Source organism: Oncorhynchus mykiss, chromosome 9 (genome assembly GCF_013265735.2).
Source record: "Oncorhynchus mykiss isolate Arlee chromosome 9, USDA_OmykA_1.1, whole genome shotgun sequence".
Classification (NCBI taxonomy): Eukaryota; Metazoa; Chordata; class Actinopteri; order Salmoniformes; family Salmonidae; genus Oncorhynchus; species Oncorhynchus mykiss.
The window spans coordinates 45692543-45717762 of NC_048573.1; the positions used below are offsets into that span (position 1 = coordinate 45692543).

Below are 25220 nucleotides of genomic sequence, written 5' to 3' on the forward strand. Positions count from 1 at the left end.
GCTACCAGGAGACAGGCCAGTACATCAGGAGACGTGGAGGAGGCCGTAGGAGGGCAACAACCCAGCAGCAGGACCGCTACCTCCGCCTTTGTGCAAGGAGGAGCAGGAGGAGCACTGCAAAATGACCTCCAGCAGGCCACAAATGTGCATGTGTCTGCTCAAACGGTCAGAAACAGACTCCATGAGGGTGGTATGAGGGTCCAACGTCCACAGGTGGGGGTTGTGCTTACAGCCCAACACCGTGCAGGACGTTTGGCATTTTCCAGAGAACACCAAGATTGGCGAATTTGCCACTGGCGCCCTGTGCTCTTCACAGATGAAAGCAGGTACACACTGAGCACGTGACAGACGTGACAGTCTGGAGACGCCGTGGAGAACGTTCTGCAACATCCTCCAGCATGACCGGTTTGGCGGTGGGTCAGTCATGGTGTGGGGTGGCATTTCTTTGGGGAGCCTCACAGCACTCCATGTGCTCGCCAGAGGTAGCCTGACTGCCATTAGGTACCGAGATGAAATCTTCAGACCCCTTGTGAGACCATATGCTGGTGCGGTTGGCCCTGGGTTCCTCCTAATGCAAGACAATGATAGACCTCATGTGGCTGGAGTGTGTCAGCAGTTCCTGCAAGAGGAAGGCATTGATGCTATGGACTGGCCCGCCCGTTCCCCAGACCTGAATCCAATTGAGCACATCTGGGACATCATGTCTCGCTCCATCCACCAACGCCACGTTGCACCACAGACTGTCCAGGAGTTGCCGGATGCATTAGTCCAGGTCTGGGAGGAGATCCCGCAGGAGACCATCCACCACCTCATCAGGAGCATGCCCAGGCGTTGTAGGGAGGTCATACAGGCACGTGGAGGCCACACACACTACTGAGCCTCATTTTTTAAAGGACATTACAGCAAAGTTGGATCAGCCTGTAGTGTGGTTTTCCACTTTCATTTTGAGTGTGACTCCAAATCCAGACCTCCATGGGTTGATACATTTGATTTCCATTGATAATTTGTGTGTGATTTTGTTGGCAGCACATTCATAAAGAAAAAAGTATTTAATAAAAACATTTCATTCATTCAGATCTAGGATTTGTTATTTTGGTGTTCCCTTTATTTTTTTCGAGCAGTGTATATTTTTTAAAGTTAAATATATATATATAAAAAAAAGACTGACCTTGTATTTTGTGTAGATCATTGTTAAAAAATGACAAATCAATTTGAATCTCATTTTGTAACAACAAAATGTGGAAAAAGTGTATGTATGCTTTCTGAAGGCACTGTACATGTAGTTCACTACTCCCAACACTGGTGTTAATATACACAGGAATGCGTTCTGACCCTAGTAAAGCTGTAAGCAAGCGAGTCGGATCTGCTGGCTACCTGAGGAGAGGCCTTTAAAATACAGGGGGAGAGATAACGAATGGGAGAGATGGATAAAGAGAGAAATCAGAGCCCCAGCCATCTTGTTCACTCAGTCTAAGTCACTTACGTTTCCCAATAAGAAACCAAAAAATGTCGCTCAACAGAAAAAGGGAACTAACAAATGGGTGGCTACTTGGAAGAATGTCAAATATAAAATGTAATTTTGATTTGTTTAACACTTTTTTGGTTACTACATGATTCCATGCGTGCTATTTCATAGTTTAATGTCTTCACTATTATTCTACAATGTAGAAAATACTAATAAGAAAAGAAAAACCCTTGAATGAGTAGGTGTCCAAACTTTTGACTGGTACTGTACATGAACTGTTTCGACTGGGAAACATACGGTAAGCTTTACAGTCACCATACACACACTTTCAGTCTGATGACCAGTGAGTTAAACCATGTTGAGTCACACTTTTACAGGAAGCGGTTCGACTAAGGAGGGGTGGGGGTGGTAATCTTACTCATACATATTTAAGTCATACCAAAGTTTCCCCACAAATAAGCCAGCTTATACAGCAAATCAACCTCTGTGCAACAGAAAGAGCACCTGCTACATTTTACGACTCCCCTGACCTTTTACCTTGTCTATGTAGGCTATGCAATCTTTTCTTATCATACCCTGCTGGCCTCTGCTGTGAGTTGTTCTAGGCAAGTGCAATTGCACAATGAGGAAATGAACATTTGAGACATGCTGCCAACAAAGTGCATTCTAACTATATTTCAACTGTTAGATGACACACACAGAAAGAGACAAAAGAGCTCAGACTAAACAAAAAAAGGGGAGTTGGACAGAAGCTAGCTGTGTGTTTATCAGTACATAGAGGCTGGCACTGGCAGCCCCTCCTAGCCACCGGCCCGAGAGGGGGGGGGGGGGGGGGGCAGTGTAAACTGCTGGGGAAACTCTGGGTCCAAGCCAAGACAGGGTGGGGATTGGCTCTGTGTGTGTGTTTGGGGTGGGGCAATCTTTCCTCCAGAGATCCCAATGCCCCGGGGCAGTGAAGGGGACATTGCCCTGCGTAGGGCGTCTTCTTTCAGATGAGACATGAAAATGGGTGTCCTGAATCTGTTTAAAAAATAATAATTTTTAAACATCCCATGGCACTAATCGTAAGAGTAGGGGTGGTAACCCCGGTGTCCTGTAGTGTTGTGCAGTTCACGAACAATTTGTTTTTTGAATGACTATTTTTACAGATTCGGGAGTCATGATTTGTTTTTCTTGAGTTACTCGTTCGTTTGACCTGCTAGTGCTGGCTGTAATGAGTCCTACAGTAGGATTAATGCCGCGGTCAAAACAACTGGGAAATCTCCTACTTCCGACTTTAGTACGTTCAAGAAAACGATCTCTGAGTAGAATTTAAATATATATTTTTTTTTAAATAGATGAACGGTCATCCAACTCGAACTTCTTTGTAGAGCTTCGACTTTCCGACCTAAATATTACTGACGTCATGTTTTGACCTCGTTCCCCCACCCCCAGAGTAACCAGTTGTCTTGAAAGCACCATAATACACGCACCTCTGGCTCAGTGGCTCCAGAGACGTGCGCCGACCACCAACAGTGTCATATAAGCGCAAGAAAGCAGAGTGAAGGAGGAAGCACTTTGGCTAACGGATTGGCCTCCCGTTTCCCCTCAGTCATTATGTCTGAACCCACCTTCTCTACTCTCTCGCTCTGAGACGGGGTCGCCATGGCAACAGGCACCTTTTACTGAAGACCGCAGTAGTCTGGGGTGAGGCACCTGCAAGCAAGTCACGCTTTCTTTTCTCCTTCCTCCTCTTCGCTCTTCCTGGAGCGTTAGCACCAACCCGCTAACTGCACATGACAGTCATTGACAGAATAGCATTTTATGTCTCTGGCTAACGGAGTCCTTTTCCATCATTCTTGGGCTGTAGTGTAGACTACAATGCGAGCCGTGTCAGCAAATATTGATAGCCAATTAGATTCCCTCCAGAGGCATACATCCGGTGAAGTGGAGGAACGAGTGGCCTTACAGCAAAGATCCCCCCCATCTCTGCTAGTGTTCACAGCCAGGAATGAAGTCCTGGGCCCGTATTCACAATATGTCTCTGAGTGGAGTGCTGAGCTAGGATCAATTTTGCCTTATATTTTATAATGAATAAGGTGGGCGGGGCTAGGGCTGTCACGAAATTGTGTCAGCTGGTGATTGTCACGCAAATAACTGTCGGTTTCATGGTATTTGACCGTTAATTAACACATTTAGTGTCTCCTGGCTTCCACACAGCCTACAAGCCACTGATGCAGACCTTTCGACCAACTACATTTGAAAAAGTCTAATAAATCCATGTAATATAGCCTAGATCTTCACAATAAATCCATTATTTATTTTAGACAGGTCTAAAGAAACATGATAAGAAAATAGTCTATTTCAGAAGAACATACTCTGAGTTGTCTTTACTTTAGGTCCTGATCTGGCTATGCCATTTGTCTGTGGGCTACACTAGTTAATTTAGCAGACAAGATTTGCTTAGAATTCCATGGCATTTTATATTATAGTATGAAGAATACAATTGGACAAAGCTGAATAAAATAGAAATGATAGTTTCTCCAAACGACGAGGGAGTGCGCATGAGGCTATTCTGTGTTGAGCGGTTAAAGAAATAGGTACTCCTACATGCTTCATTTAGAGTTATAATTGCAACCGTAGTTCTTCAAAAGGTTGGTCTATATCCAGGCTGCATCACATCCAGCCGTGATTGGGAGTCCCATAGGGAGGAGCATGATTGGCCCAGCGTCGTCAGTGTTTGGATTCATTGTTAATGAGAATTTGTTCTTAACTGACTTGCCTAGTTAAATAAATTAAAAGTGAATTAAATGCACCCTAAAAAGAAGACCATGCCTTTTGCAGCCCTTCTCCCTAAATGCTGCCCGCTCCGAAGCCTCTCTCATCGAACTCACACGGCTCTCCATCACGTGATCGGGTCTTTCTCCGTGGCTACAAGTGAAGACCAACACGTTGGGGACGCAACATCGCTCGTCCTTATTCAATTTCGAGGTGCATATTGAAGATCTTGGAAGAAATTTCTACATTTACTTCTCGTCAGCCAACAAGATTAGTAGGCCTAACGAACAGCAAATGCACTAGCCTATGTCAATCCACTATAGTACAAACGTTGACCTATTCTAAGCGAGAAAATAAATATCCCCAACAGTCTGGGACAGTTGTGGGATGCATAGATCCCAAAGTAATACAACCACTAGGGTCAACATTTTTTTTTTTTTACACAAATGAGGCTGTTGCATCGGATCAGAACAATTAGCTTAAAATCTTGATCGCCCAATAGTTTACTTCTTCACAATTTAATGCCCAGCAATGCACACACGGCAATAGGCTTTATCAGGAAAACACCTCAAAAGTGACCACAAATGCAATTATTTTATTTTAAAGTATATTTTTATGGTGAAAATGATCTTCCCCAAACTTGACTCACGCCAGTTAGGCACCCATCTACACCCATTGTAAAGCGGATTAATGTGCTTCATTTTAAGAAGTTATTTGGCCACATTAGTTAAAGAGCCAAACCTTAACCTCTTGGGGGGCACTATTTTTATGTTTGGAAAAATAACGTTCCCAAAGTAAACAGCCTATTTCTCATGACCAGATGCTAGAAAGTGCATATAGTTGACAGATTAAGATAAAAAAAAAAAAAACTCTAAAGTTTCCAAAACTGTACAAATATTGTCTGTGAGTATAACAGAACTGATATTGCAGGAAGTGCCTCTTATTTTGAAACCTCTGTGTTCCTATGCATGCCTATCCTCCATTTAAAGGGATATCAACCAGATTCCTTTTTCTGTGGCTTTCCTACGGTGTCAGTCTTTAGACATAGTTTCAGGCTTTTATTTTGAAAAATGAGCGTGAAGGATCACATTGCGTAAGTGGAGAGGTGGGGGCTCTCAGAGTGAGTTTTGCGCAATTGAGTAAACCGGCCATTGTTCCTCCCGCTGTTATGGAAAAACCTACACACTCGGTTGATATATTATCGAATATATATTTTAAAAACTACCTGAGGAATGATTATAAAAAACGTTTGACATGTTTCTGTGGACATTATGGAATTTCTGTCTGTGTTGTCGTGACCGCTCTTTCCTGTGGATTTCTGAACATAAATACCAATTTATGTCACGTTTGGGTATAAAAATAATCTTTATGGTACAAAAGGAACATTTGCTGTGTAACTGGGAGTCTCGTGAGTGAAAACATCTGAAGATCAAAAGGTAAATGGTTAATTTGATTGCTTTTCTGATTTGTGACCAAGCTTCCTGATGCTAAGTGTACATTATGCTATGCTAGGCTATCGACAAACTTACAAACGCTTGGATTGCTGTAAAGCATAATTTCAAAATCTGAGATGACAGGGTGATTAACAAAAGGCTAAGCTGTGTTTCGCAATATTGCACTTGTGATTTCATGAATATGAATATTTTCTAGTAATATTATTTGACTGTTGCGCTATGCTATTCAGCGGTTGCTGACGAAAATGATCCCGCTACAGGGATGTGTGAGTCAAGTTGTTAACAAAACATATAGGCCTATGGGCTAGGCTACATGAGGTGTGCCACCGATTCAAAAAAGTAAAAAAATAAAGGCATTGTTTCTTGCCTTAAGCTGGGCATCATTCGCAAGTGGCAAAATATAATTCACAAGTGATAGGCTAATATTGTCACCCATCAGACTATTCCTAATTGAATCTTGTTTTCAGATATACTAAATAATAAATGTGTGAAATTCGTTTTGATTTAGAATGGACCATTATCAAGCACCTGTCTCAAAACAGGAACAGGGGAAGCAACAAAAAAAATAATCTCTGCACTTAAATAGCAAAAGGAGGACGGTTTTCCTATGGTTCATTTTCATGTCAGCCAGGAAGGCTATACTCCTGTTGTAAAGACAAGCAATGTGTTTAATATTAGGAAAGTTGAGAAATAAATATAGTATAAATATATTAGGCCGAGCCTACAGAAAGCCGATGGGATCCTCCTCTTTCTAATAGAGGACATCACACTGCAATTGCATAGCCTATAGAAATATTGCACAACATGAGCTCATGAAGTGTTTGATGAAGTGTTTGATTAGATTTGCGATTACATTTGCATTGATGTCAGAGTGATTAGAGGGACAATAGAGTGCTGAGTACCAGGCAGTTAGCAAGTTCGGTAGGCTACTAATGACCATTAGCAGCATCAGAGCTTGGAGAAGCCTAATTACTGTGACAAAACGGTCAAGTGGAATTTGACTGCCTTTAATGACTCATGACCGCCGGTGTGGTGGTAATACAGTCACCACAACAGCCCTAGCTGGGGCCTGATCTTTGATCAGCACTCCTACTCTTAGACACTTTGTGAATGGGCCCTGACGTTAAGGTCCAACCAACGTTTTAACCCCGCATTCCATTGCAGCTCTGAACATTTGTGGCAAACGTCTTGAACACTACGGAAGTGATTTCAGCGACCATCGTCAGTGGCAGGATGTGCACAGCATGCAAACTCTTACCCCGGCCTAGATTCCATTCCTATTCTCATTAACAGGGTGTGTACCATGACAAATTCCATTAAAAAGCTGTGAGGCTGGCTAATGGGGTGTTTACTGCCATAGTTTACATTGATGAGGAAGTTGAAATGTGTCATTCTGTCGTAATAATTTTGCTCCGGGCAACAGATGGAGGGAGAAGAGGAACTAGTCTGTTGTGACTGCAGGCAGAGATGAGAGAAGTTGGGGACTATGCAGATCGATACAAAGATAAAATAGATGATATCGGCCTCTTATTTCCTGTGACACCCCGCCCCTAACAGCTTGACTTTGATATTTTTCTCAGAGAATAAGACCATAACATTTTTACATTTGTACATTTGTGCCTTTCCTTCTGAGAAAAGCACTTACACCATCTCTCTCGTAGGCAGGATTGTATTATGAACTGAAAATGATCTATTACTAGGTCAGGATGTGTGTAGCAGCATTGTACAGTACTGTAATTTGCATCCAGCTCAAAACGACTAGGTTGTGGGAGTTATACAATAGGCCTTGCACTAGTCAAGGAGGATAGCAATGAATGAAGGGAGTATTTGAACAGCAGTATACAGTAGATACTCCTTGTCCAGATGTCCTATTATGGGGGGGATTGGGGTTCATTCAAAGGCCACTCATTAACTGTGGAATAACTACCTTATTGCTATGTGCTTTATTGAGTAGGCAGCCACAGTCTGAGCTGCGGGCTGACTTCTAGAGCCCTGGGAAGCATAGTCTGTCAAATTTAATTTGAGCCGATGTGAAGACCAAGGGCATCATCATTGCTCTGTCCGTACAGTGTGATGTAATAACTTCTATACACAAGGGAAGGTCCATTTGGATTAGAAGTTATAGCTAATGGCAAGTACTTTAAAGTCGCTAGTACTGTTTTTGGGCCTGATTGTAGGGCTTTGAAAGTTGCTTAGGATTACTTTGAGCTCAGCGGACACTAGCCTTGGTTGTGCCATGTAGTTAGGAGTGTAAACAAAGATGTCCGCAGTTCACCTATAAATAATACTGCTATGATACTGCTATGAGCGAACACACGTCACTGGTCATTTTAGGACATAATTGGATCACAAACAGCAGGGTAGGCTAAGTAATTGGGGAAACCTAAAATATACCTGTTTATTCACTTTTTGCATCCTTCAAAAAGGTACTGTTGTCTCGGTTGCCTATCCCTTATCGTTGCCCTTTAAGCTCGGTTACATCATACTCCCTCTTTATTTCCCCCCTTTCATCCACGCAAGGCAAAAAGGTACTGTTGTCTCGGTCGCCTATCCCTTATCGTTGCCCTTTAAGCTCGGTTACATCATACTCCCTCTTTATTTCCCCCCTTTCATCCACGCAAGGCAAAATTGGGCCAATCTTCATGGCACAGGAAACTTTCAGCATATTCTGTTACTCCCCTAAGGGGTGGCCCCAGTGAAAGCTAAACACTTGCTTATTACGCTCATCTCTAGAGACCCATTGCCTGTACTCACGAGAAATTACTGTATAGGCCAACATTACAGGTTTTTAACGGAACGTCCAGGCCTACTGCATTCCGTCAACTGAACAGACATGTTCAGATTCTTAGCGTTCCATACATGCCCATGCTTGTCCAGCCTGTGTAAAACCTGCATCTAGCTAATTCTATGAAAGTATAGTAGACAGATATGGGTTTAGATTACTACTACAGTAAAAAGTAAAGCCATTTTAAAAATTGGGTGTATGTTTGCTCTAAGTTTCTTTGCTGAACAACGGACGAGGAGAGAGAAAAGGTTGCACGAGGTGTAAAAAATTCCCAGTGAAACTAGAGGACTTTCCCCAACTCCCCACGGGAAATGGACTTCCTTCCGTCAGCAGGAGTTATCCTCTGAACTGTAGCCCAAGTTATTTATCTTCCATGACAAGTGAATCAGTCAAAATTCATTGAATGAGAACTTATTGCTCCAACTACAACTTTTGCCAATGCAAGCTGAGGAAACACCATGAAAAAAAAGGTATGATGAGGTGTTTGAAGTATCATATGCTGATGATTTAAGCAATGAGCATCAACTTTCAGTTGACCCACCGACAATGGCCTTTAAGACGTGTCTGAGCATTCTGGAAGGAATGAGCTACTTTGGACATGACTTGTCCTCCGCAAAAGAGGAAGTGCAAATAGACCCAACTTCCTTAATCGCAGTGGTGTTTCTGTCAAATGTGGAAGCAGGAGGTAAGAATATCCATATTTGGGCACGACCAACTCCCTCGTCTGCACTTACAAATTTCAAAGGTTTAGTCAACGCCAGGGATTCAAAATGTCCACATCCACCATTACCTTTCAGAGCTAAAATGATGACTAACAGAAGTTTACTACAGTAGGTACTATGCTGTAGATGCCTCCAGTCTAAATCTCAGCCTACACTCTTCTTATAGTTAGCTTTTAAAATACACAGTTTACAATACAGAAACCTGAATTGCAGTGCAGCTAACATGAGATAAAAACATGAACGTCGGTCTCCAACTTAACCAAAGAAAGTTGCACGCCAATATGACTTGGAGCTGAACGTTTGCGCCAAAAAATGTGAGGCTGGGAACACTGATGAGCTCATATGATTAAGGTATGTGAGAAGAATGAGAAGTAAATAAGGGTGAACTGAACTGTCATTTACCATACGCATTGACCCGCGAGAGGCCTGTAAGTGTAGGTGAAAGTGAAACGCTTTGGCGTGAGCTTGACATACTTAACACCTCTACTCCAATGAGTTGTGACAAACAGGGAAGCAGTAATCTCTTAGGTAAATCCAGGAAAATCCAGACTCTGGTGAATGTTAACAATGTGTTGTTTCAACTCTTAATGCACGTGTTGGTTTAGATAGAGCAAAAACAGGCAAATTACAATAATGTTTCTTGCACCAGACAATAGCGCATGGATGCCATAAGACAACCTATTCCTGGAAATGATAAAGCCATGTACAGCTACAATAAGTAAGGCGGCCAAGTATCATGTTTCGAGAGTACACTCCAGCTATTGCCACCGATGACATTCCCTTCTGATAGAGATTACAAAAGCCTCCATCCATCCATGAAATATGCCTGTTCCTGAAAGTAGAGAAGTAGTGGCCAAATGAGTCACAGTGAAGGCGAGTATGAATTAGGGCAAGTTGCACAACAATGCATTCAACCAAAATGTGTCTTCCGCATTCGAGCTGTGTAGGACAGAGAGCCCACGTTAATCAACACAGCACACTCTTAGGAGAAGTGGGCTCGGGCCCTTAAGACAGAACAGAGCCAAAGAGATACCAGTCAATCACAATTAACAACAAAAAAAACATTTGAAGGAGCAGAGGCTAAAAAATATATTTTAAAGAGAAGACTTTGAGCAGATATGAAATTGTAATCTTGTAGTCTCCCATCTTGAGAGCACTCAAGACCATATCAAAAAAAAAAAAAATGGGTGAACGTCTGGATCTGGGCCTTGTTCGAATTCGAAATAAAAAGTTGGACATTCTGGAGTAGAAGTACTACTGGTTCTACAATCTACTTTTAAAAGTACAGTAGCACTTATGCTTGCAACTTGGCACAAAACCTGGAGAATGTTACAGACAAAAAAACGAAATAAAGAGGGATTAGTTGCTTGTAAGGTTGTGAGATAAGGGGCTTTCTAATTAAAACCTTCATAACACAGCAAATCAACTGGTCAGACAAAGACGAATGCCAATGAAGAAAACAATCTTCTCCATTCTTCTGCAAAACCATGGCCAAAATAATACAAGCCGCTTACAACAACTTACCGGGAGACATAACAATTCAGTTACAAGTTACCTTCAAAAACTTTAGTCCGCCTTCCTATAAATTCAGTCTGATTAGGTGAAGATATGGATGTACAGTGTCACACATTAGGAATGTGACAAAAATAGCCATTTTAACCACCTGAGGAACATTGCCACGGTGTGTCCGTTTCTCTCGCAGGCTGATACAGAGAGGCTCATCCATTTATTTAATACAAGCAGGCTTGACTACTGTAATGCTCTACTGTCTGGTCTGCTACCCAAGAAAGCCATTGGTCAACTGCAAAACATACAGAATGCTACAGCACGGGTACTGACCAAGACCAGATGGAGAGCACACATTACACCGGTTTTAAGGTCTCTGCACTGGTTGCCTGTTTTAGAATTATTTTTATTATTCTATTCGTTTTTAAATCAATCCACGATTGTGCACCCCAATACATGTCAGATACGCTTTTAGGTCCTTCGAGTGCTTTGCTTTTCCTTAGAGTGCTTTTTAGTCGTTCAGTTTGTCATTCTTTCATTGTTTTAATCTTACGTTTGTTGTGTAGTGAATATTTCAGCTTTTATTTTCATTGTTTATTTGCTTTTTTTCCCTGTGAAGCACATTGTGTTGCACTCCATGTCAAATGTGCTGTAGAACTACAGCTTGAAGCGAGTAGTCTATGTACTTGCCTGCAAATAAATCATAACGAAGCCAAAACAGTCTTGCATTTTCCATCTGAAACGGGCGTACGATATCAATACTGCAGTCACAGTAAACCCATGTTTCCTGTGGCTAACCTACCTCAGTGTTATTCTGGAAATAACCAGTTAACCCACATACTCCAAATATAGTTTCAATTAGATGCCCGCATGTAGCAAAACAGAATGCCATAAAAGGAATGAATTACACTTCCAATGATATGAACTTCAATATAGTGTCTATATATATCCCATTTCTCTGGGGTTATATACCTATGGTTGCAAACCAACTATAAGCTCATGCAAAACCTTGGAATGCGCGATACACCTAAACCAAAATACATTGCAGGCCTAGTTTAAAGGGTTGATTACACTTTCAAGTGATGAGCTTAGCTAGACCGTAAAGGACTACAACATTGAGTTGCTAGAACACAAACTCATTCAACTGAAACATAACCGTTACATAACCTCTTCACTACCCCTAAACCAGCCGTTTACAGAGATCTACTTCATTCCAGGCCACTCCCTCCCTCTGTCTTCTCTCTGCCAATCTTCTTGAGTCCTTGGGGCTTAGTCCCAGTTATGTTGCTAGACAACAGCTAACCGGAGCAGGCTTGGGGAAAAGCCTCTCTCACGCCACACTACAAGCCCAGTTATGACGGCACACAGACACACGGCATGTCTGATTGACTAAGCGTGTATGCGTGTTCGAGCCCTGTACGGGAATTCTTTTTAAGTCCAAGCTCTACCCCCATGCCCACGACGTTCAGGCCCAATTGCTTCTACCAGTTTTAAAGATGAACAGATTTTTTAAAAATGTGATTTGATAAAAATCTGACTAGTGTGCCGCCATCTTGATAACATGTCAATGACATCACTTGACTGGTTCTTCTGACAGGCAGCCCAGATTACAATGCATGCTAGTAGTTCTCATTGAGTATTTAATTCATGAAAACAAAACACAGGGTTTATTTGCGTCATTGTGCGGTGCCCGCGGATGCCAAGAAAGTCTCATACAGTATCCAGAGCCCTCAGGCTGAGGCAACTGGGCCAGGAGATCAAAATGACAACAGTGAGGCCTTGAGTGCTCCACATAACATCACATCCTCCACAATGACATTATGAAGCGCATTAAGACGTGGTATGATCCACAAAACATTTACTGTAGCTGCGGCACAAGACGAGCTAAGACAAGTGGGGTTTTCGCCATACTGCTTTCACTTGGCCAGCTCTTTAAGAAGATCCACAAAGAGGGGAACTCAACAAGGGAATAGGAAAGTGATCAAGTTCTGGGATTTAATGTCAGTGTTTGCTATATCGCAGAGACCCGCTTTCGAGTGTCAAGTGGGACTTCCGGCCAGATGCAAGCTGGGACGGTCATAGTATGCTTGGTCAGGGTCACGGGAAACTGGAGAGCCCGGTTTAGCTTTGGCCTCCACTCTTCAGCAGCATCTGCATCGAGTTAAATGAGAGAGTGCTTAGTCATTCTCTAGTGTGACATGACGGATGAAATTGAGTTGGATAACAAACTGGGAAGTAGAGCAAGTGGCTTTTTTTTTGGTTGGAGTGGAGAGAAGACTTGTAGTACTCCAGATATCCTCACGTATTGTTTAGATGGGGTTCTCTATGGACCACATTAGTGCAGTCATAATGAAAACACTACTGTAGTTGCAAATCATTCTAAGATTATTATTATTTTTTGTTTTTTTAAACATCCATGAAGTGGCTAATTGTAGATTTATGACAGTTCAACCCAAGAGGAAGAGTCACGCTCAAGATTAACTTTTACATTTGTTTCTCTGGCGATACAATATTGATTTAGCTACATTATTCTTTTGTCTTTGACTAGGCCTTTTCATCCATTCCCTGTCAATGCATAATAGGTTTGAGATCCAAATCGATCCAGAGCGTGCGCACAGAACGAAAGCTCTCACGCTCTCCAAATAGGATAATTTCTCAAAAGACCAGGGTCAGTTCTCTCAGGTAATAGATGGTTTAGGCCTTGGACACGGTTACTTAAAGGCTCTGTGAGATGGACGTACTTCAAGCCTTGATTTAGTAGCCAAGCTAAAAACAAATGAGGGAGGTTGATCATTAGCCAACTGTTAATATTAAGGCATTCCTACACCGATAATAGGGTTGCCTTCATAGCACGGACTCAAGAGCATCACTGCGGTGTGTTTAATCCAGTGTGCGCGGTGTAAGCACTGCACTGGTCCCAGGTGAGTTTGGCATCCACTTCATAAAAGGCTAATGATGGGATTAGAGTTGGGAACCTGACACGTCACCTGTTCTTATAGTCAACCTCTGCCTAGAGTTTCATACAGAATCGCCACCATGAATGTCAAAAGGCAGTACGAGAAAGAGGTTTCTGGCTCCGGTTCCCTTGGGTGACAGATGTTCCATGTCACAGCTGGAAATCGGATACGGGACAATCCATTTAGGGCAAGGGAGAATGTGTTTGGGTAATACGCTGGGAATGGCACACTCCTCTCTGGTAACGCCACTACCGGCTCTCCCCTCTCCCCCGGATGTCAGGGGATTAATGACCAGGTGACTAATTGTGATGCTGTTAAGCACACCGATTGGATCAGCCCAACGTGGTTACAGATTGACATTATCTGAGTGGTTATTTTTAGCATGGTGCTGGGCTATGAAAGCGTAAATAACGTTGGCCTGTGGGATGGTATTGTGATGTTCAGGGCAGGACAGTTAGGAGCTGTGGGCATTGCACTTAGTCGCATCCTCTCTCGCAGGGCACTCGGAGGGGGGTATAGGAATGGCTAACCACCAAACCCTCTCCATTGCGTTTACATTGCTGTTGACAGGTTACACCATTAGTCTGTGATGGTGTATAAGTGGGAGGTCAGCTTTTAAAAAGAAAATATGCAATGCTGCCATGAACTAACTACCATGTTAAAAAGTAAAGCAAGAGTCAGGGATAAAAATAAACAGTGGTCATGGAGAAGAACTGAAAATAAATAGGCCTATATCCCTAAGACTTTTTGCTCCTCCGGATTGAAAAAGGGTATATAGTTCAACTCCCATTAGCCAGACAAACGCTGTGCTCCTTAACATCAATGGAAGTCTGGCTGTGGCACTTCAGGGCAGCCTAACCCTAAATCCAATAACCTGCCAGCAAACCCCCTAACTGGGTTGTGTTCATTATGGCATGGAACCGACAAAGTCCTGGTAGTCCCTCCCCGTTTCAGTCAGTTTTCAGTTTGATGCCCAATGAACACAACCCTCTATACTACGTACGTGGTTTGAGGAGTTAGCAAGGTAACTTTGGTCAACTCAGAGTTCAACTCGGGATAACCAGTACCATGAAAGTGGCTCACTTTTTAACCAGGTAAACTTATATGGCAATGAATATTTTAGCCTGCTGCCGGAGCAGGTTAGTTCTAACTCAGGGATAACATTTATCCTCCATTTATCCTGAATGAAATGTTTAAACTGCGAGTTGAGGACCAATGAAATCAGATTCCCTCCCTATCGCAGAGACCGCAACATCAGCCCCTTAACTTGAGGAAGACAGATTAAATATTTTATTAAATTAAATGTTTGTCAGTCATGTTACAAAAACCTACTACATTACACATTTAGTAATTTGAAACTTCACGCAACGTAAAATTTAATACAACTATTTAAAATTTATTTAAATTTTTTTAAAAGATAGGACTGGGGGAAAAAGGTGCTTGTGTATTGCACACCAAAGATGGCACTTCAACAAGCCTATTTCACACCATAGTCTGTTGAATTTGTAAGATTATGTTTATCATTTTGATTTGGGCACAAATAGAAATGTGGCACTGACTTTCAGAATTGTCTCAGCGTTCAGCATTCGACTAGACACGTGCGACATGTACGAGCAGTTACAGGCCTGCTAGAGTTAGCGGTAGTACGGACAAGCAATAGTCACCATCGATGAAGCCTGAGCAGGAATGTGAAGAGAACTGAAGCGGGCTAACCTTAGAAAACCCCGAGTAGATCTAGATCTGATCATAGCATACCCCTCAGGTAGGCTGTGAGTGAAGATGAGCTACATGGAGTAGGGAGGGAATTTGGTGAAGGGGTAATATAATGAAACAGTATTGAGTTAACCCCCCACTTCATTACGGGGGAATAGAACCAGCAGGCTCTCCCCGAAAAGACAATAAGCTCCCCTTGTCTCATATGTGGCCACAGCAGGTGGTACAGGACGAAACCCTATTAGACGAGCAAGAAGGTAACGCCAGCTTGACGCTTATGATGGAGTCCTGAGGCACAAAATGAAATGGTGATCACATGCCAATGCAATGGATCATTAAGCAAGCAGCTTTCGTCCTCAGGCATTTGTTTTGATTTGACAGCAGCCTGTCATGTGTCAATTGATTTTCTTTTTAAAAAAGTAGACAGGCTTGAGAGGTTGCCTTTGGGTTCTATTGCTCCCCACTGGAAAAGGCCTGTAGGTGAATAAGTAGAAAGCTATTCGTTTTTAGCCAAATCCTGTAGGGTCTGGCAGTGAGCCAGTTGAGATCAAGCTACAGAGGTTTGATAGCTAACTACACCCTCATCTTTTGGTTTGCACAATACATTGAGCTACAGCCTACAGAGAGTAAAACTTCTGTTACTCATTGCTGAGGCCACAAAGGCATGACTCATCGTACAGTGCCCTTTTCAGCGGTGCCTTCTATGCGTGTATATTGCTACAGCATTCTGACAGATCTACCCATACCACCCACTGTTTCAGTACATTTGCTGCTCTACTGGTATAAACAGACCGTCTGCCAGCCAGTCTTTCCTGTCTGTCCATCGTTATCTGCTTACTCTCTGCTAGACAGGGAAGGGGGTTTAATACCATCTATCAATCTAGCGACCAGCCCAGCGTCACCTCCATAATCCCTACCAGATATGTGGACAGAACAGCAGCTCAGGGGTGTATTAAGGGACGTGTAATACTCTGAATGTTTCATATAAACATACTTTCAGAGCTGAAACGATTCACTATTCTGACAATTTATGTTCTACACAATACATTGCCACCTGAACATTCTGTATGCTAACGTTATGTCTATCTGAACAGACCCCGGGTCTCTGAGGCTGGTCCGGTGCCGTTTGGCTATACTTTGTTCACTGGTAGCCGATTACCTGGATTGGTTGCTGGGCGGTAGCAAAGTAATTATCACTGTGAAACAAGATTGAATTGGTGCAACATAGGCTAGCCCAACAGTAGTAGGCTAAAAGGAAATGTAAGCCTATACCTTGCAACATTGTGGTCGATGCAATGTGTGCCTGTACAATGAACTGGTATTGTAGGCCAGTTAAACTGCCTACTTGACAACACAATTAGGTAAAAGCCTGGAGGCTCATTGATAAAACATTAAATGTAATTTAACATTTTTTTTTTTTTTAATTCATCAAGTGAGAGTCAATAATGAATATGATTCAAAACGAAGGATATTAATTGTGTTTCGGGATTATACCAATTATGTTGTCACACTTAAAAGCACGGGAAATATAATTGCAGGTGTCAACCCCACCAACTCCACCATGGATTTGCCAAGACATTTTACGTGACAGACATGAAAGGAGAACTGCTATAAAAATGTTTTTAAAAAAAATCACCTGCCACACAAAGCTGTAGGCCATATAGAAAAACAGGAACTCAATTGAAGCCGTGAGTTGCATATAAAGTACCAGTCAAAAGTTGACACACCTACTCATTCAAAGGTTTCTTTAAATTGTACAATTTTCTACATGGTATAATAGTGACAACATCAAAACTATGAAATAACACATATGGAATCATGTAGTAACCAAAAAGTGTTATTTTATATTTGAGATTCTTCAAAGTAGCTAACCTTTGCCTTGAGGACAGCTTTGCACGCACTTGACATTCTCTCAACCAGCTTCACCTGGAATGCTTTTCCAACAGTCTTGAAGGAGTTCCCACATATGCTGAGCACTTGTTGGCTGGTTTTCCATCACTCTGCAGTCCAACTCCTCCCAAACCATCTCAATTGGGTTGAAGTCTGGTGATTGTGGAGGCCAGGTCATCTGATGCAGCACTCAATCACTCTCCTTGGTCAAATAGCCCTTACACAGCCTGGAGGTGTGTTGGGTCATTGTCTTGTTGAAAAACAAATGATAGTGGGACTAAGCCCAAACCAGATGGGACGGTGTATCGCTGCAGAATGCTGTGGTAGACATGCTGGTTAAGTGTGCCTTGAATTCTAAATAAATCACCAGCAGTGTCACCAGCAAAGCACCCCCACACCTTCTCAATGCTTCACGGTGGGAACCACACGTGGAGATCGGTTCACCTACTCTGCATCTCACAAAGACACACCGGTTGGAAACAAAAATCTCAATTTGGACTCAAGACCAAAGGACAGATTTCCACCAGTCTAATGTCCATGGCTCGTGTTTCTTGGCCCAAGCAAGTCTCTTATTATTAGTGTCCTTTAGTAGTGGTTTCTTTGCAGCAATTCGACCATGAAGGCCTGATTCACGCAGTCTCCTCTGAACAGTTGATGTATCTGTTATCTGTTGGAACTCTGTGAAACATTTATTTGGTCTGGTAACTAATTAACTTATCCTCTGCAGCAGAGGTAACTCTGATTCTTTCTTTCCTGTGGCGGTCCTTATGAGAGCCAGTTTCGTCATATCGCTTGATGTTTTTTGCGACTGCACGTGAAAACTTTCAAATGTTTCTGGATTGGCTGACCTTCATGTCTTAAAGTAATGTACTGTCATTTCTCTATGCCTATTTGAGCTGTTCTTACCATAATATGGACTTGGTCTTTTACCAAATAGGGCTATCTTCTGTATACCACCCCTACCTTGTCACAACACACCTGTTAATTGAAATGCATTCCAGGTGACTAACTCATGAAGCTGGTTGAGAGAATGCAAGAGTATCAAGGCAAAGGAGAGACTGTCAAGGGAAAGGATGGCTACTTTGAAGAATCTAAAATACATTTTGATTTGTTTATTACATATGTGTTATTTCATAGCTGATATCGTCACTATTATTCTACAATGTAGAAAATAGTACAAATAAAGAAAAACCCTGGAATGAGTAGGTTTTCAAACTTTTGACTGGTACTGTACATGTTCCTATTCCTAACACTATCCTTATCCCATCAAAGGTGTATTGTCAATCAGATCATAATAAGGAGTGAAAAACAGACTGTTTATTTCTATCTGAAATGTCAGCTGTTTGGCTACCACAAGACAAGGCTTGGAAATAGTGACTGATGACAAATCAACAAAATGGTTCTCAATAGGGTCTTGCACTATAGTTAGGCCTATGTGATATTGTAACTACCAAGCAACAAAGACATGCATGTCGTTCTGGTTCAGGCATCACCATGTTTGAGGCAACAATGTAAATTCCTGCACTATCAAAATAGTAACCATGTGTAATGAAGTCAGAGTTGATGTGTTAAAAGCTTTATATTTCAAAAAGGTCCTATTAAAGTTATAATCAAAAAGGTACAAGTGTTTTATCAGTCTTTTAAAGTCAAGCACAATGAAGTGGAATGCAGCCAAATAGGGTTGCCAAAGCTTAAAACATAGTTGAGGGTGAATATAACCTACTGTACTGTATATAGAAACCAATGACAGTGACCGCATATTGAGCACATAAGAAGAATTAGGTAGACATTGCATTGATTGGACTGAAAATATGGAGTACGTAATGAGTAGCCTACACTGAGTATCAAAGTCGTAAGTGTGACCTCTTAATAAAAAATTCAATAAAATGTTAAAAAAAAGTGCTCAGGGCAGGATGCCAGGACTGAGTGGGAGTGTGCACCCCATGCTATCCTATGGATTCCCATACTGTGTCCCCTGTAATACAATTTCCTTCTGCTGTCTAAAATACAGACAAGCCATAAGGTACAGTAGCAATGCTATGGGCTCAATTTGCAAATAGCTGTTAAGTATCCAGAGTCTCTTAGACTTTAGTTTTGATTTACAGACCAATTCAATGGTGTCTGAAATGTAAACAAATAGGTGCTGGCCCAGCGCCATTGTAACTGTTAAGTCCTGACAGATCTGGTCAAGCACTGCTTAACCACCCTCACACACAGTTATTTTAAAAAGTTTTGAATAAAAACTTAATGCCACTGACAGACCTGTGAATTTGTTTAGCTGATTCAGCAGTAAGCAACATGGCAACTATGCATGAGGGAATTTCCATATTAAAGAACCAATGAGCACCAATGTGAAGTTTATAGTATCATGTCAAATGAAAGCTAACGCTACTTTATGTTTTATTAAGGCATCTAAACATGTTTCAACCATTTCTTATCCTAAATATTTGGAATAAGGAAAACTTTGATTTCTGGTAAAACATGGAAAAGGGGTCTTGATAACACCTACAAGAAAAAGTCTTAAGGCATTAGAATTTAAACCCTTCCAACTAATAAACATTTCATTCGGGGGAAATTATTTGCCTTCTGTAAGTTTAAGAAATATTGCCTAGTGTCTCGTCATTCTGTTACCAAAAATCGACAATTTCTCTCCCTCATGAGGGAGGGTTACAAAAGTTCACAGAATTAACAAGTAAAAGGAAGACCTAGCATTTAGTTTGTGTTTTCACGGATCATATCGTTTAGGAATTCATAGTAGTCACAAACCACAGTAGAGTACTGTACAGGGAAAAAAAAGTAGAGTATAGTTCAGATGAGTAGAGTACAGTATAAAGTAATATACTCCACGCTACGTTTCATTACTGCGCTCTACTGGGCTGTACTGTGACACCCACACTTGTAAAACAGATGTCTCTGATTGGTACAGATTTGGTCCATTCCGGAGCAACCAAATTTGATCTTGTTTTGGGGGCAGGGCTCATTAGAATAACAGTAGAATAATACCCAAACATGCAAAGGAGGATATTACATGTTTCTACCTTTGTGTACCTATTCAGGATACATCGCCATGAAGAGAATGCATTTCTGACTCATGTTATTATGTTGCCGTCATTAAGTCAAGGTGTCATAATAGCTGACACCCCATTCTGTCTGCAGACATATTTTTAAATCTTAATTCCGAGTAGATATTTAAGAGTTTTTTGAAAAAAAAAAAAAAGTGTCCACAAACTGAGGGACATTTTACTGTCATTCTGTTACCAAACTCTGATTCTGCACTGTTCCTCAAGTAAATGGGTTTTAGTAAAATTTCGGTGGTATTTGTGCAGAGTAGACTTCTGCATATCGGTGTATGGTTTGTTAAAAACTTTGAACAAACCATGTTTGGCATAAATTGAAATGTGAAACAAAGTCTTAGTGTAATTCCGTTCCTGTGGAATTGCCCATGGTCCAGTCCACTGTATTTTCCACAATAGGCCTAATACAGATTCCTGGGATAATCAATTTGTAATCATGTCAAAAGGCAGGAGTGGCAGCATTCAGTGATGAGACCGATATTTCAGGTCCGATCTGACACTCACATATCTCTTGACCAAGTTCTATTCTTGGAATGAGTTCTTCATTCATCGCTGCTCATTTAACAAAGGGACTGTTGTTGGTGTGGCCATGGGGAAGCAGAACTAAGTAGTGTGGGACAGTTCCTCTCCCAAAGTTCCCCCTGACCAGTGCACCAGCAATCCCTCTCCCAGACTCCCTAGTCTTTGTAAAGGACAATCTGTCATCGGGTTGGCACTGGGAAGTGGGAACCTTCGCCTGAACAAGGGACTTTGGGCACCAACCCCAGAATGGCTTTAACCAAAATCCCCCTAGCCCGCCCTCCCCCATTTCAGCTTTCAACTCCCGGTAGGACATTTGTGTGGTTTTCTATTGGAATTAGTCAGACATAATTGGCGCGGCCACAACAGTACCCAGTGCAACAGTGCTGAGGGGAAGGACTGCATGTTTGTCAGCTCCATAGTGCTCTGTGGCAATCCCTTACTTACACTTGTGACATAAGAGGTATAGTATAAGTGCATCAGTAACCTTGTATCATAAAAGGCATGTATATGATCATGTACAAAGTTATGGTGTACATTGGTCTGATAAAAAGGTTTCAGATGGCATATTTATACAGGTTTTTCACACTAAAGTACATGCATGAACCAAAGTATGCTGATAGTTGAGACTAAATTAGTTAGCATGAAAAATACTGATACCATCACAATGCCATCCTATACTATGGGTTTAGGCTGTCATGCTACAACACTCACAAATTGGAGTGGAGAGAGAGTGAGAGAGAATGGGTGGGGCAGCACTGACACAGCTCTATGAATTCATGAAAAACTTGATCACATACACTTGTTCAGAGAATCATAGCTTGAGCTGTTCTAGAGTTGGTTAAATATAGGAGGTTATCTTGTGAACCAATCAAATTTGATTACATTAAATAAAGACATTCAAGGGGAATTATCAATTGAACAGTGCATTGCTCAACAAGTGTCAATCAACACCTCATACCTGATTGGGAAAATAACCGAGTTTGAGACACTGCACTTCTGACATGCTACTAAACCAAAGCCAACTAGTTAGTCAAGGGATGGGCAACTTCAGTCCTCGGGAGCCTGAGTGTGACACCACTCTGCCCCCCAAAGACTGGAGAAGCCCATCCCCGAGCTAGTCGTTTGAAATTCTAGGGCAGGTTGTAAAATGAAGAAAAAATTAAGTAATGCTGATATTTTGACAACATGAACTCACTGTTTGAACATTTTCTCCATATCTTTGATTTGTTTCCTGGAGAATTCCTTGAACTCAGTGTAGGGGTTGAAGACCTTCATGCTCGGCTGATGGTGTTCACCCACTCCGTCGTTCAACTCCCCCCGCCGCATGAGTTTAGCGCCCAACTCAGAGTCTGCGTTCGCTGTGGCTGCTTTCTCCTCACCCGCTCCGTTTTCATGTCCCTGACCACCCTCATCAACGGCCACCGGTTCCTCGGCACCGTCTTCTATCTGCAGCCGACGGCTGAGCTTTGACGACAGCTCGTCTGTGGCCATTTTAATGTGTGTTTCAAACGCTGCTGTATCTAACGTTAACTACAAAACAGATGAGACACCGAGAGCGCATACACCACGGCAATATCTGCGGTCCATAGGCATGCGCCTGTCTCCTGCGTGTTTACTCCTGTGTAGACAGTCGGAATGATTCTGGAATGCTAATTACCCTGGAAAATATCAGAATCCTCTTTCAGCAAGCAAGGACAGTGCACGATTGTACAACGTCAGCGAGGCGCACGAATATCGCAATCGAGTGAATATATCCACTGAAGTACGCTGACAGCCAACTACGTAGGTTGGCTTTCAATCCCGTCACCACGCCTTTTAAAGGGACGCATGACAAGAATTTCCAACGTCACCAAACGTAGATTATAGCACATTTATTGCATATTCCTGACATATGTGTCAAAAGCTCTTTACCGTTCACAGGGGTTTTCACCTTTTTGCCACAGTGTGCTATGATGACTGCGCACCAACAAATAAAATTCCATGACCCCAAAAAATATAAATATAGTCCACGCATTGGATTAAGACCATATCCCCATCCTTTACAATAAAAATATTTTGTGTCAGGCAGATACAGAATGGTTCACTTCAGACCACCTACTTTACTCACAAAGTGTGTCCTAAATGAAGTTATACCTGCCCCACACAGGTGTTTAATATGGGAACTTTGTCAGACGTTTTACATGCAGGTTATATAGGTTATACATTTGAATTGTGTCATGGAATCACAACAATTACTCTACTCTGCCTACTCTATTCATAAATGGCCAGCCAAAATGATCACTTAGTTTGAATACACTCACTTTTAGTAGTATACAAAACTCTCTGCCCATAAACGTTCAACGCTACACTCTTGAAATACTAAACAAAAATCTAAATGTAACATGCAATATATTCAACAATTTGACTGAGTTACAGTTCATATAAGGAAATCAGTCTATTGAAATAAATTAAATAGGTCCTAATCTATGGAATTCACCTGACTGGGCTGGGGCGCAGCCATAGATGGGCCTGTGAGGGCATAGGCTCACCCACTGAGGAGCCAGTGTAACAGTATAACTTTAGACCGTCCCCTCGCGCGAACCAGGGATCCTCTGCACACATCAACAACAGTCACCCACGAAGCATTGTTACCCATCGCTCCACAAAAGCCTTGGCCCTTGCAGAGCAAGGGGAACTACTACTTCAAGGTCTCAGAGCAAGTGACGTCACCGATTGAAACGCTATTTAGCGCGCACCACCGCTAACTAGGCTAGCCGTTTCACATCCGTTACACCAGGCACAGCCAATCAGAATGATTGTGGTTACACGTGGTCTACGGTTGTGAGGCCAGTTGGATGTACTGCCAAATTCTCTACAACAACGTAGGAGGCAGTTTACTGTAGAGAAATTAACATTCAATTCTCTGGCAAAAGATCTCGTGGACATTCCTGCAGTCAACATGCTAATTGCACTCTCCCTCAAAACTTGAGAAAGCTGTGGCATTGTGTTGTGTGACAAAACGGCACATTTTAGAAATGCCTTTTATTGTCCACAGCACAAGGTGCACCTGTTTAATTGTCATGCTGTTTAATCAGCTTCTTGATATGCCACACCAGTCAGGTGGATGGATTTTCTCGGCAAAGGAGAAATGCTCACTAACAGGGATGTAAACAAATTTGTGCACAACATTTGTAGATTTTAAATGGATCTAAACTGGCATAATTGTACTGTGTATTAAACTGTATTATAATATTGCAGCGACCTTAACACAACATCTAGCGACCTCATTAAGCAATTCCTACCTGATGGCGTAATGGTTAAGGTGTTGGCTTGACAATTGATGGACCCAGGTTTGAGTCCCAGTCAGAGCTACCCCTGAATTCGCTACAACATAGTAACAGATTAAAGAGTTAGCTGCACTGACAACATGTGGGAGGTATTGTAAATCTGTCTTTGAGGTTTATAGTCCAATCTCTGTCTGCCAAGCATATTTAAATGACTCAATTACTTCCTCCTGATCCTTTCAAATAATAGCCTAGATCTGCCATTCAGTAGCTCTGTACACAGAAAATATGGTCTACATTTGTGCTCACAAGTGGAATTACACATTTTAATAGATCAGCAGATGTGGTGTTTTGTGCAGGTAACTAATTGAAACCCATAAGCAAACTGAGGTCGTGTTCTCCTGCTCAGACGTTGCATCCATCAACCAATGGTTGCATGCCACTTCATCAACTGTGTCGTCAACTGTCAGATTGCTATAACATTTGATGTGGTCAGCTGATACAATGTCTGGATAGGTATTTTAAGATCTGTCAGGCGTCAGCCACGACTGAGCAGAGGAACGCACCCTGAGTCATGTGCTATGACTCACGCATGGGAGGCTTGGCTTCTCTGAATCTATGAAGGAGGGGCTGCCTCAGCCAGCAACACCCACTCTACCTGAGTCACACCATATATGGAGCGAGACGGGAGAAAATAGAGCTGTATCGCATTAGTGGAAACCAAGACTGTTCTCAGGGCAGGACTGCCGGTTTTGACTAGCACAGGTTACTTTTTGTAGCAGGTTAGGATAACTTACACAGCAGGTTAGGAGAATTAACGTGGCAGGTTAGGAGAATTAGGTTAAGAAAAAGATTAAGGCTAGATAAAATGCTAAAATTTTCCCTGACTCGACTCAAACATACAGTATGCTACAACCTGCCCTGAGAACAGTCTTTGTTTCAACTAATGCAATGCAGCAAGAAATAGAGAGGATATCCGACAGAGGAAAGGGAGATGGGAGGAAAGATCAAAGCTCTCAATACCATGGTATCAAAATCACTGTCGGATGAAAAAGGAATTTAGCCATTATGACAAAAAAGCAAGGAAGTCTTGAAATGTAACAACTTAGTAA

At 42.1% G+C, this 25220-nt stretch overlaps 1 protein-coding gene across 1 annotated transcript in view; it reads right to left on the reverse strand.

Annotated features, from left to right (window-relative positions):
- efhd2 (EF-hand domain family, member D2) overlaps nucleotides 1-22620 on the reverse strand; it is a 29099-nt gene extending 6479 nt beyond the window's left edge. Inside the window, exon 1 of the mRNA XM_021615896.2 lies at nucleotides 22041-22620. Within this exon, the coding sequence (XP_021471571.1) occupies nucleotides 22041-22336 (296 nt within the window). The 5' untranslated portion in view covers nucleotides 22337-22620. The remainder of the gene's footprint in view (nucleotides 1-22040) is intronic.
- Nucleotides 22621-25220: the final 2600 nt, after the last annotated feature.